At 49.2% G+C, this 13,539-nt stretch overlaps 2 protein-coding genes and 1 pseudogene across 4 annotated transcripts in view; 1 reads left to right on the forward strand and 2 right to left on the reverse strand.

Moving 5' to 3' along the window:
• Positions 1–2,413: 2,413 nt before the first annotated feature.
• Positions 2,414–4,692, reverse strand: LOC112854341 (ADP-ribose pyrophosphatase pseudogene; annotated as a pseudogene).
• Positions 4,693–10,649: 5,957 nt separating this feature from the next.
• Positions 10,650–12,674, reverse strand: LOC147576067 (uncharacterized). Its single transcript, XM_086680354.1, has 2 exons — positions 11,830–12,674; positions 10,650–11,152 (listed from the first exon to the last, which is right to left on the reverse strand). The coding sequence occupies exons 1-2, from the start codon at positions 12,282–12,284 to the stop codon at positions 11,113–11,115; spliced, it is 495 nt and encodes a 164-aa protein (XP_086536480.1). The 5' UTR covers positions 12,285–12,674; the 3' UTR covers positions 10,650–11,112.
• PCGF5 (polycomb group ring finger 5) overlaps positions 11,761–13,539 on the forward strand; it is a 126,411-nt gene continuing 124,632 nt past the window's right edge. For 2 of the 3 annotated variants that reach the window (XM_086680352.1, XM_086680353.1), the window contains exon 1: positions 11,762–11,902. The gene's annotated coding sequence lies outside the window, so the exon portion shown is untranslated. Of the gene's footprint in view, positions 11,903–13,539 lie in introns of all 3 variants that reach the window. The other variant, XM_086680350.1, reaches the window with a different exon arrangement.

Raw genomic sequence — 13,539 nt, forward strand, 5'->3', positions numbered from 1 at the left:
TGTGTGTGTGTCTGTGTGTGTGTAAGTATAAATGTATTTTCTTTTAGGAACTTACATTTTGAAAAAAAAAAATAAGTTGAGGAACATTCAAAATATGTTTGACCAACCAGGTACCTCAATTATTCAAATAGACAGGGAGCATGCCTCACCTGGAAAAAGTTGCTGGAATATAGGACAAATGGTCCCATCAACAAGCACTTATAGAATTCACAAAGAAAAGCAATGTATTAAATTTGTTCCTGAACATGAACTGATGCCGGGCATCCAGGGGTGAAACTTTTTTTTTTTTTTTTAACGTTTTTATTTATTTTTGAGACAGAGAGAGACAGAGCATGAATGGGGGAAGGGCAGAGAGAGAGGGAGACACAGAATCGGAAGCAGGCTCCAGGCTCTGAGCCATCAGCCCAGAGCCCGATGCGGGGCTCGAACTCACGGACCGCGAGATCGTGACCTGAGCTGAAGTCGGCCGCTTAACCGACTGAGCCACCCAGGCGCCCCCAACCTTTTTATAATCATCATCACCCATGTAAATACAACATATTTTAAGAGAAAAACAGTAGAGACCATGCCCATGTCCTTCAGGTTTAGAAAAGGGAACTCTGACCAAATGTGCATCTAGGAAGAGATATAATGGTCATTTCTTTTCTTTTTTAGAGGAGCAGTGCACAGGGAACCTGGGGACTCTTGAGAGTGTAACTACAGGAAGGACTATGGTATAGCGGCCAAGGAGGTAAGCCGTGGATCCCACAGTCTGTGCTCTATTCCCACCACCACTTACTTGTGGTTGTACAACTTGGTTCAAGTTCTATAACCTCTCTGTGCCTCAGTTATGTTATCTGTAAAGCTGGGATAACAATATGTGGTAGACCCTGTAATGCCTGCCCCCTCCCCTTTCCCAGATTCTCCTTCTTAACTACTAGGAGTGTTACCAAAGGATAGACTTCAGCTGTCAGCCCTCTTTGGCAATTGCCTTGGCTGAAGAAATTGTCTCTCCTAAGGTCACACCTCCTTCCAGGGGCAACCCGTGTCCAGTGGCTGGTCAACAGGGGTATGAAGGCGTGAACTCCCAATTCAGGGCAGCTAGAAGGGCCTTTCAGCTCCAGAGCTCCCGGTGGAGTTGGCTGATGCCTTCACCAGGCTTCAACTTTAGTGTCTCACTCTATCCAATCCTGCTTCCTTCTCCTCCCTCCCCCAGGAGTTGGTCCCAACACCTGTCCCTAAGAAACATCTTGTAATGCTAATGATCTCCCTCCCACTCAGAGACTGCTCCCCAGGGAGCCCAACCTGTGACATAAGAGAACCCTGGTGTTCTCTTAAGCACTTCCAAGAGTGTGGGTACATAGTAAGTGGATAGAAGTGTTAGCTACTGTTGTCGGAAGAGTTTCCTTAGTTATCAGTACCTGCAATAGTGTTTTCCACCCTAGCCATGAAAAGCTCATTGCAGTGGTTTGAGTTAATTTTCCGTGCATTGTGTTATATACGAATAACGCTAAGTGGCTTGTTTTAGGTGACAAGAAAGGAAAGAAATGTATTTCTGACCTATTTGTTGCTACTGGAATCCCTTCATTCTTATTTTAAATGTTTGTTTATTATTTTTTGAGGGGGGAAGGGGCAGAGAGAGACAGAATCCCAGGCCGGCTCCACATTGTCAGTGCAGAGCTCGACACAGGGCTCGAACTCACAAACTGTGAAATCATGACCTGAGCCAAAAATCAAGAGTCAGATGCTCAATGGACTGAGCCACCCAGGCAACCCTGGAATCCCCTCATTCTTGATTGTCAGGGGAGTATCTCTGTGTTTGCAAACTGACTATTAAAAACCTTCTCTCTCTCTCTCTCTCTCTCTCTGTGTATATATATATGTGTATATATATATATATGTGTGTATATACATATATATGTACATATATATATACATATACATATATATTTTCAACTGAGAAAAGTTAAGCATGATTTGTATTTTTATTAGGCTGGGATTACATACATCTCCTGACAAAGACTTCTTCGCAACAGGAATTCACATTTACAGGGTCTTCTAAGATGAGAGGAAACAAATATCCTGAGCTTCGTCCATTCTGTTCAGAAATAGTTCTGATAACCAGAGGGCTAGATAGTAAGCTCATTTTGTCACTGCATTTTATTTTTCTGGTTTGTAAGTACTTGATCCTTTTGAATAAAATAAAGAAGGAACCTCTCCCACAACATGAAAGATCCTAAACACACGGATAACCAGAGAGCTTTCGTTCTTGAAAACAATGAATACGAGACCACATAAAGCTCAATTTGAAAAACAAACGTTATGCAAAATACCAGGTTATGCATTAGATCAGACCACAATCTAACACATCAGGAGAAAAAAAAGGAGTGACAAATGCAAGCTAGCTGAAAAGCAGAGGTTATGGTTGGTGAGAAGTTATCTTTGTACCATCTACAATTCTCCCAAGAGCACTGGTTGAATCATGTGGTTAAGAGTCATGTATACAACACATACAACAGGTGACTATATTCCTCTTCTTCTGACTGGAAAACCCAAAAGTCTGTGGTCCTGATCTCCTGTGTTTGATACTATTCCCTGACACAAAGCCCTCGTACTGTGAACAGTTTTGTAAGTAATCACCAGAAGAAGATCCCTCCCTGTCCTGTTCAGTGGGAGTTCTCATCCCCCAGGTCCATTTGAAGGCCCCCAGCTTTCATGAGACTCCAAGTCGGTATTCACGGCACCTGGGACACGTGCCCTCACTCCAGTGGGCACCTCGTTTCTCAGCCACAAATTGAATGAACTGGGAATGTCTGGCACAAAGCCTGAGTTGATCAGTGACGTCCACCCACTTCACTTTCTTGGCATCATCACCGGCTTCCAGAGGAAGCTCGTCCATCACCTCACCCGTTTCATCATGGTAGTTCACAACTTCCGTCTGCATCCACGCATTATCTGTGTTTCAGGGATCATCCACGTAGCCTTTATAGACTACAAAGTGTTCCTGGCTGAATAGTTTGTGAAGTTGTTTCTTCAACTCCTGTGTTTCTGCTCTGGATTTCTGTAAGGAGTTCATGGCTGCCTCACCAAATTCTCTCTTCAGCGTGGTACTAATTTTCTCTCCCGGCTCCACCATTCCCCCTGAGATGGCCCATTCTCCACAGTCCTTCCTTTTGATGGCTACAAATTGCAGGATGCTTCTCTCAGAAACAGGATGGGTAACTTTATTTCCCGTGCTATCCTTTTTCCACCTGGTTGAGATGGGGTCTGCGGCACCAAGGTTGGGTCTCTGCCAACCAAGCCCTGTCTGACCTGCAGGATTTCTGGGTCTGCCATTTTCAAGCTCATACAAGCCATTCTGGCTCCTTCTTTCAACATGCCCATCCCTCTCGTTGAGTTTAGGAAAGAAGTTCCTTCCCCCACTGCAGGGTCTGCCCACATGGGCTGGGCCAAGACAGAGCCAGCAGTGTCCTCGACAGGTTTGTACTCTGGCCATTCGACCAGCCAGGCACTTTCTCGTTGGGGACCTGGCTTTGCTCCACTTTAGAGCCAGGGTACAGAGATGTCCTGGCCTTCTTGTGGGGATGCTCAGCTGCGCCATTCAAATCTGACATGCTGAAGCCTGGAGGAAACCCAAGTGAGGAAAATGGGCTCCAACTGGGGAGATGTTGGGGCAGCTGCTGAGCCTGACGGCTGCAGAGGCCAAGGTCAAGGAAAGAGACACCGCCGCTAATGCCTTTGCCCAGCTGTGTCCGGCCATCCACCGTCCCACGGCCTGGGGGTGAGGGGTGTCCGAGGCACTCAGCGGGGTGCTGGGACCGCCCGTGGAGCCAACGGTGAAGCGGGGCCATGGTGGGTGCCCCCACCACCCCCTCCAGGCCGCGCATGCATTCTCATTTTACACCGAAAGATTTCAACATCTGGAAGGGCTTCCAAATGCAAAGTCTGGGGTTGAGAACAACCAATGTCAGAACACCTGCGGCAAAATTCGCATACAAGAACCATAAAGGTGCTTTCTTGTTTACCAGGGTATTAGCCATTTAGTTCCCTGGGTCTAGAACCACAGTCTGCTTGGGAGAGGGCAGAATGAATGCGTTACAGGTGGCAGGTAGGGGGGTGGGGTAGAGTGAATGGGAGCATAAAATGCCTTGTTTGGGATGATCAAAAGCCTGGTGTGACCTCCAAGGGGAAAAAGAGCTCACTTGGTACACAGAGCATGGTTCTTGTGGGAAATCCATGATGCGTAAGGTGTGGGAGATGGTTCAAATCTTAGGTCTACCGTTTACTAGCTGAGTGGCTTGGGCAAGTTGCTTAATTTTTCTCTTCAAAGGAAGTATTGGCTACAGCATGCCAGGCGCTGTGTCAAGCACAGAAGATTCTACTGTGGTCTGGACCGTGTGGCCACTGCTCTTAAAGGATTCTGGTTGGGAAGGCAGCGCATACATTAAAAAACAGAACGAACACTGGAAGGGCAGGGGCCTGGAATCCTTAAGAGTTGAACACAGTCAGGTTCAATCCCAGCTTCCCCTCCTTTGCTGGGACCCTCTTGGGCAAAGTTACTTAAGCTCACCTCAGTTTTCTCATGTGTAAAATGGAAACCATAATATCTACCTCACAGGGTTGTGTTGACAATTAAATGGGATGTCACATGTAAAGCTGTTAGCACAATATCTGGCCCACTGCACACACTCAGAAATGCTATTTGTAATTACTACAATTATTATTACCTTTTTGACCCTGCACCTTGAAAACTATAGAAAAGAATAAGACAGTTGAAAATAATTACAGGAATTGGGCAGCTCAGGTATGAGGTCAGAGTTAAATGAACTACGTTTTTTCTGTGTGGAGAAATTCAGGCTGAGAAATAATAGCACCTGGGTCCTAAAATGATAAATAATGAGAAGAAGAGGCACAGGGTGAGTCATTATATCCAAGACAACAAACCCCAGGGAAAGGTATCTTAACGTTTGAAACAGATAGTTTTGGAACAAAGGGAGTACCGTAGACTCTAATTGAACCTCAAAGGATATTTAACATTTCCTAAAGTTTGTTCCATGTTACCCAAGTCCCATAAATGATCTGATGGTCAAATATGTTTGGGAAATTCTACACATTTCACCACCCTCCCTTAGAAATTCAGGATTCACATTACTGTTTTAAAGATCCTGTGAATTCTGGTAAAATTGAACCAACTGACCCTAAGCTATTTAATTCTGATTCATTTCGTATTTTTCAGATTGCCTGAGCGGGGAGTGCTTTTTGTATGCAATACTTGGCATTATTTTAGGAACACACCTCCTCAACTTTAGAAAAGTTTCCAAATGTGTACTTAGGGGTAGATCTCTAACTATTTGAAGTCATCACCATTCCTATGGAAGGCAGCTCCTGAAAACCCACCCATCACCCTCATCAAGAACCCTAAGCTAAATGAGCTAGGCTTCCAGAAGGCTTGAAACCCAGAAATAGCTGGGACTATAGAGAACAAAATAGTAGAACTGACAGCGTAGAAATGTGAGAACTGGTTATCGTCAGTCGTCGTCATCATCATCACTGAGTCCCAACTCTGTAAGTCATGCCTTCCTGTGGCTGCATTTTTTTTCACTTGTGGAATTCTTATTTCTCAGAGCCTCCTGGAAATGTATTAGGAAAACCACTTATATGAAAAGGTAAACATGTTGGAGGAAGACACTTATAAATTCCTCATAGTATTATTTCCAGGGATCATAATCCAACTCACAAGAAACAAATGAAGCAGAAGTCTTGGGTCTGGTTCTAGCTTTCCCCCACCATAGGCTGTGTAGCTTTGCATCTGACACTTGGCTTCTCTGGGTCTTGGTTTTATACTATAAAAGGAATCGATCGGCCTCTGTTATCTGCAGAAGTCCTTCCACTGTTAACATTTTATGATTCTGCGATGCTTGAAAAATCTCATTATTAGAAGGCCAAAGTCAATTTTTGCTATGAATCAAAAAGACCAGATGTTCAAATATAAACGACCAGATGCTCAGGGGGTAATAGACACTTGAGGAAAGCAAGGGAGCAGGGAAAGCCTGGTAAGTCAAGTACAATGCAGAAATACAGTGGACCACAGAAGAACACCTACCCAGAAAAGGACATCAAAACCAGTAATGAGAGGTTTTGTTTGTTTTTGGCATCATCAAAGAGAAGAAGACGGTTAAATCACACCATTTGATGATCATGGTGCAAAAAGTGTCCTAAGGGAAGGAAATGAAGTACTATAGTCGAGACCAAAAGAATTATTTGCTGGGAAGCCACTGGGGAGATTCTCTTTTCTAAGTTGTTGTCTGAGGCATAAAAACAAACAGAGCTAGACACAGAGAATGTTCTGGTCCATCCAGGAGAAAGCCCTAAAGGAATTGTCAGCACAGTCAGAGAACAAATCTTTGGCCTGTCATTATGAACTATTCTTGGGCCAGAGATTGCCTGTGTGATCCCCATTTTATCGTGAATATTATGGAGGGCAGACTAGGGATCGATAGTGCCCGGCTGATTATAGGCCCCCAGCAGCACAATTAACCCCAACCATCCTTCCAGCCTCTCTTTCAGAAGCAAAAGCAAGTGGTACCCGGAAAACTGGATTTCTGTGAATTATCCTCTCCTCCTAAAGTGATGCTGAAGTCCAACTTCTGGAAGAAATCTGGAAGGAAAGCAAAGATGAGGCTTTGTACTCTCTGTACGGTGGTAACACTGATAGTAAATAACAATAATAAAATAACTACCATTTACTAAATGCTCTCTATGTAGCAGTCTTTGGTATAGTGGTCAGTGAGTGGTCAGGGCATTGGGTCTTTGTCTGGCTTTGAAGTAAAAGAGAAAAACGGACGACGATTAACTTTTTTAAAGATTAAAGAAAACTGTGCCTTTTAGGAAATGACTTAGGCAGGATAATTAATACAGCCATATGCAGAATGGAGGCCGTCTACAATTTAGCCTAAGAAATCTGAAGTGAAATGTGTTACAATGAAAGTCAAAGAGCTTTTATTTATATGAGAGGTAAGTTCCATTTTGTGCGGTGTGATGCAAAGGTGTTAGGAAAGTCCAGCTGCCCCCAAAAATGTCTTCCCGCCCCTCTTAAAATACTGCCTGGATTTACACCATTAAAATACCCCTCTTTGAATGTAGTTTATGTTGTAAAATGCACATTTATTTCACACTCAGCTGTTGTCGTGCTTTCCAGTGAATTAGTGCAACAGGCTGATAACTAGCTAAGGATGTCAACTGAAGAGACAAAGATTTGAAGGGGGAGGAAGAGGGCATCCTTTCGGTACATGTGGCATTGCTCAAGTCCACTCAACAGCATGTGGGCACCTGGAAGGCCCCAGATACTGAGCTAGGTCTGAGAGATTAAAAAAAAAAATGGGGCACCTGGGTGGCTCAGTCGGTTAAGCAGCCAACTTTGGCTCAGGTCATGATCTCACGGTTCATGAGTTCGAGCCCTGCATCGGGCTGTGTGTTGACAGCCTGGAGCCTGCTTCTGTTTCTGTTTCTGTATCTCCCTCTCTCTGCCCCTCCCCCATTCGTGCTCTGTCTCTCTCTGCCTTTCAAAAGTGAATAAATGTTAAAAAAAATTTTTTTTTAAAAAGGTGAGTAACACGGTTCATTTCAGAGAGTGAACTACATGAAGATCATGGGATTGGGGAGTTTTGAAAAGTGGGGCCAGAGACTCAGAAAGGAAAGGTGGAGAGAGAAAGAAAATTCTCTTCCATCACAATTTATTGAAGGATTGGACACTCACTTTTTAAACCAAGGCTTTTTCTTGGTCCCAGTGAGTTCCTCTAAGGAACCACCAAATTTAAGCCGGTAAGTTTGACACTCTACAGGCTGCAGGATGACAGATAACTCAAACCCCTTTAATTCAACAATTATTTTTTGTCCTTTGAAATTTAAATGAGTAAAATTTGAGGATATCGGAACTTGTAAACTACATTGCTTAATGTGGAATGTGCCCATTGCTAATTTTTCATGCCCCCCACCCAGAACTTCATAGGATGCAATACTGATTGTATGGTGGGATTGCTGAGGCCGGTGGCACAGCAGATAGCAGGAGGTGTAGAGGAATGGTAGCCAGGAGGATAACTGAGAACACCAGGCCAGAGGAGCCGCCATATTTTCACAGACAGCATCTTAAGATATGGCTTCTAAGAAATGGGGAGAACACTCAATTACTGCTTAAAAGGTTTGGGGACCATTTCTGACTCTGGTATTTACCAGCCAAATAGCCGTGGGAAATCATAATAATAGTCACCTCTATTTAGTGAAGACTGACTATGTGACCCGCACTGTGCTATGTGTTTTACCTGTAAGAACATTTAATTCTCACACCAGCCCACTGGGATAGATTCTATCATTTTCCTATCTTATTGATGAGGAATCTTAAACACTGATAAGTTCAAGGTCAAATAACCTAACATTTGTCAAAGGGGGCATTTGAACACAGGTATTCAAACTCTAATGTCCACATTTTTTTGCTTTTTTAAAAAGTTTATTTATCTTTTTGAGAGAGAAGGTGCATACATGTGCATGAACATGAGCAGGGGAGGGGCAGAGAGAGAAAGAGAGAGAGAGAGAGAGGGAGGGAATCCCAAGCAGACTCCATGCCACCAGTGCAGAGCCCAATGTGGGGCTCAATACCATGAACCATGAGATCATGACCCAGGCTGAGATCAAGAGTCAGCCACTTAATCGACTGAGTCACCCAGGCACCCCTCTAATGTCCGTGGTTAACTACCGTAATACTCCAGCTACCTAAGCCTGGTAGGCCTCAGTTCATTCACTTAAAAATGGACAAATCAAGACAAGGTCTTGATTTCTTTCTGGCTTTAAAATATTATGATTCTAATTATATGAATTATACACACGCTGAATATACTTAAGGTGAATTTGTGTTTCTGCGTAGTCTGTCTTAGCTGAACTCTAAAGGCAAATATTTGAAATCTGGTCCTATATCCTACCTGTACCTTTTGTTCATTCAAACTGGACCATTTTATTCACTGTCCCACGAAGAATGCTTTTCCTCAATCTCCATTTATTGAATTCTCCCCACCCTGCCAAAGTCAGCTGAAATGCCAATTTAGACTACGGATCTGTTAGGCTGTTGAGAGTTGAGATTTAGGAAAAATAGTTGAGCTAGTGGAAGGAAGAGATGTGGGATAAGAAAAAGAAAGGGGGGAGGGAGGCACCTAACAGAGGAGGAAAGCTAAGAGCAGTGACGTTGGTGACCTGTACTAGCAAAGCCTTCCCTCCGATGGAAAATCATGAAGCCACCGGAGTTTATTCAAGGGTGCCCAGCTAGCAGGTGAGGTGAAGATAAAATGAGATCACATATGTGAAATGCCGCGCACGGTGTCTGGAGGGGAACTATACGATAGGTCCGGATTCCATGACCTACCATAGGAACCCATTGATCTCCTTCATGCTGAAGAAGGCTGCCATCCTGCTCAGGAAGGAGTCGGACAAAGAGGGGAGCAGAGACTCCATGGAGAGAAGAGAAGTCAGGAGGAAGTATACTGGAACCCAAAGAAAAAAATGGGAGCCACAGAATAAGAGAGAAAAAGGAAATATAAGGGAATTATGGGAGAGAAGAAGCTAGAAGGAGAAATGGAAGCAAAAGGGCAAAGAGGGACCAGAAGGAGGAAGGGAGTGCTGGGGCTCAGAAACAAAGTGTGCTCTGTCCCTGCAGAATCCCTGCGAAGGAAGAGTCCCCGGGGTAACCAGATGTTGCACCCATGCCCGGAATGTCAGTGGCCTGCCACTGTGCTCTCTGATCCACCTCCTTTCCCTCCTCTGATCTGCACTGTAGGGGCTCTGACCCCTGCTCTCTGTCATCCTGTCCCCTGGCTTCTACTTTCTACCACTGGGTGGCCCTGGAGGGTGAGAGGGATTTCTTTGCTATGGGAGGCATCTTCAGCATTCTTTGTAAGTTCCTTCATGGCTTCAGCTCGCACTGGGCAAGACCTTCAAGGTTCCGGCAGCCTCTTCCCTTTGTCCCTCCAGCCCTAGGGGAGAGATGCATCCAGCAGTTGCTAATCTCAGGGTTGCCTCACCTTCCCCTGGTTGCACTTCCAGTTCTTTGAGCACGTTTGTAACTAATTTGCTGCCTTGAATCATCACTATGGAACTGCCTGGGAAAGAAAACTTTACTTTCACTTGGATTTACCCTCAGAATTCAAAGACAGCTTTCCCAGTGGGACTGGAAGCAGTGAATCTAAAGAGAGAAAGAAATCCAGCCATCCCAGGAGTCGGGGAGGGTCTGGGTCTACTTCCCTAGTGTTTGACTGGAGACTGGCAAATCCATACTAGCTGTCAGGGTTGAGGGACTCTTAGCCCCAGGAATTATCTGTAAAATGACTGGGTTCCTGGGCATTCATGTCTATTCCTTCATGATTTACTATATTCACTTTAATCACCTTGAGCTTTAGCTTAGGGAACATCTCAGTTTTACTCCCCCAAGGGTTATCAGGTGCCCATTAAGAGTATAGAGGGCACATAGCTACGTGTGGCAGGAAAAAGACAGAGACACAGGGGAAATGGAGGGCATTCTCGGGCTTTGGAAGTATTTGCTTTTTGCAAGATGAGGTTTGCAGACTATCAGGAGACCCTCTTAATAGAGACTCTCTTGAGTCCTTCCGGCACCAGCAGAGCTGCAGACATTCAGTGACAATTTTATTCTTACAGCCTTCATCTCTCCCATCCCCAGGGCCCTGTTAAAACCAGGCTCCTGTTCTTAAGGAATCCACAGACTGGTTGAGGGCACAGAGTAGGCACATGACTGACCCTCAAGCCAAACTGATGCCGGCCACAAGGGGTGGGTTCTGCACCCGGCTGGTGGAGACTGCACAGAGACGGTAGGAGATGCTAGACAAGCTGTGTCCACGAGGGTTTGACAAGCCGTGGGAGCTACAGGGTTCTCTGGGTTTGTGGCAGAGAACGGAGCAGGATCAAAATCCATCTGGAAAGAACGGGGGCGCCTAAGGTGTTGTCTGCAGGCAAAGGTTTTGGGGGTGAGGGTTGTCAGTGGAGAGGAGACGGACAAGTGGAGGCCCAGGTGTGGAATACTCTGAGGCTGAGGAATCGGAGGTTGAGGCCATGGGGAGTCATCTGGGATCTCAGGCATCATGAGGCAAGGTCATTTCTGGGATGGCAACTTTGAATGCTGCGTGAGGACAGAATACAAGCCGAGAAGCTGAAGGCCCGGGAGGAAACTGAGCTCCCAGGGATAGCTTACAGAGGAAGGTTCGGCTTGACCATCGCCGAAGGGGCACATTTGAGCCGCTGCTTTCTATCCACTCAAGGGCAAGCTTCCTCCGTCTGTGGTGGGGGGGAAGAAAGTGCCCCTTCTCCAGCTGAATGACACGACGTCCCCAGCTCAGAAGTTTCGAATTTCTCCTTGCCAAGGTCGGGCCACTACAGGTGGGCGATGGCGAGCCTTGGGCCGACGAGTGGCTCCGCGCCCGCCGCCGGCGGCCGCCGCGGCTCGTCCCCTCCAGGCCCGGGCGCCGCCGCGGGCCGTGCCGGGCAGGGCGCTCCGGGAGCTGCGCGGCGGCTGCTCGAGGAGGCCTGGCGGGCGGCGGCGAGAGGCTGTGCCCCAGTTTGTGTCCAATCAGGGAGTGCGGGCTGTGCCCCGAGCCGGGCAGCAATGCGTAAACAAACCCACGGCAACTCCTCCGCCCCCTCGGCGCGCTCGCCCCGCGCCCGCCGCCGCCGCCGCCGCCGCCGCCGGCTCCGCTCTCCTCGCGCCCGCCCGCCGGGCCGGCCCCCCCGCCCCCGCCCGCGCCGCCCGCACCCCCGCTGCCCCGCCCCGCCCCCGCCGGCGCGGGCTCCCTCACCTACCGCCCCACGCGCGCGCGCTCGCGCACCACGCGCCCCGCGCGGCCCGCCCGGATCGTGGCCTCCCGAGAGCAAGGTAAGGGCGATGCACGGGGACCCGGGCGGCTTCCCCGCCCGGCGCGGCCCGGGGAAGTTTCTGGCGTCGCCGCTTTCCGCTGGGCCGGGTGGGGGGGGGAGTGGAGGGGGAGGCCCCCGGCGCCGGGCGAGCCCGGCGGGCGGGAGGGGGCCGCCCGGCGCCCGGGGGTCACAAGTTGCCCAAGCTGACATTGGCGCGGGCTGGCGGGCTGCGCGGCGGGGCGGGCGTCGCGCGGAGAGGGGCTGGAGGCGCGGCGGGGCCGGGCGCGGTGCGGGCGAGGGGAGGGCCCCGAGGAACTTTCTCCTCCCCGGAGGGGCTCCTTCCAGCCCCGGCCGCGGCCCCGCCTCGGGAGCAGCCGGCTCCCGGGCTGGAGGGAGACCATGAAATGTGTTTGAAGAAGCTGACGCAGTTTGTGACGCTCGCGGCTTCCTGACGGGGACCGGCAAGAGCGGCGCCTTCTGCGAGGAGGGACGAGCCGGGGCGGCGCTCGGGCCCTTCCCCCCCGCCCCGGAGCCGCGCGCCCGGGCGCCTAGTTCGGGGGCCGCGGGCTCGGGGGGCGAGCATCTAGCCCCGGCCGCGAGACGGGCCCCGGCAGCGCGCGTCGCTTCCGTTTTGATTAGCTCGGGTTATTATATAAGATGTCACGGAGAGGGAAGGGGCGAGCGGGAGGCGCGTTGGCGAGGGAGCGTCGGCCTTCGTCGAGTGGCGGGGAGGGGCGGGAGGCAGGGCCGGGCGGGGACCCACCTGTGCGCCCTCCGCGCCCCCTGCGGGCGCCGCCGACGCGCGTGCCGAGGTGGGGGGGGGGTGCCGGGGGCCCGGGAGGCGGGCGGGGGGCCCAGGGGGCGGGCGGATGTGCCCGCCGCTCCCCTCCCGGCCCCGGGAACGGTCGGGCAGCGGCCGAAACGTGCCGTTTCCTCCCCGCCGCCTCGCCTGGGTCTACACGTTTCTGGCTCCGGGCATTCGTACTTTGAAACATTTGTTTAATATTAAGGAAGCTGCGTGTGCGGCCGTCATAGTACGCCCGGAACGTGTGGCCGTGAGCTCCAGGGCGGTGAATGAATCATCGCCCGCGGACCCGGGCGCCGATGATTCATGCGGGGTACACACGCGCGCGTACTCGCAGTGTGCCTCCGACCCGGGGACAGCGGCCCTTCTGCAGCGATGACGCCTGGAGGGGCGGGGGAGAGTTCATGCAAAAGAGCGGCGGCTTGTTTTTTTGCCCCTGCCTCAATGTGTGGGAACTTTGGGGTGTCAGGTTCCCCAGATTTCCCGAAGCTCGTTTCCCATTCTTGGAAAGGTTACAGGATTCCACCTGGCTGCATTAATGAGTCGGCGGAGGAGCGCTGATTCGCTGCAAGGCTGGGTCCTGTCTCATTCAGAATTTGGATGGTGTCAGGTGAGGTACTGGGTTCTGAAGGAGTCCTTCTAGTAATTGCCTGTACTTAAGTACCGCTAAAGTAATTAGCACAAACTTGAAAAGTTGGTGGATCTTAAAAGAAAAACAAGTGGCCCCTAAGTAGAAGTCCCAGTTAAAGATTTAGGCTTTGGGTTTTTTTTTTTTTTTTTTCTTTAAGGCAAACCAAAAAGGAACTTAGTTTGCCGTTAATACAGAACTTTGAACCACTGTGACCACCCTT

This window comes from Puma concolor, chromosome D2 (assembly GCF_028749965.1).
Source record: "Puma concolor isolate L17-30 chromosome D2, mPumCon1.1.hap2, whole genome shotgun sequence".
Lineage (NCBI taxonomy): Eukaryota > Metazoa > Chordata > Mammalia > Carnivora > Felidae > Puma > Puma concolor.

Excerpts from the sequence above, each read along its gene's own strand:
- LOC147576067 (XM_086680354.1), bottom strand. The coding sequence starts at position 12,284 with ATGGTCTCCCTCCAGCCCGGGAGCCGGCTGCTCCCGAGGCGGGGCCGC. Across the intron at positions 11,153-11,829 it reads GAGCGCGCGCGCGTGGGGCG|CATTCAAAGTTGCCATCCCA; the intron begins GTAGGTGAGGGA and ends GTCCTCACGCAG.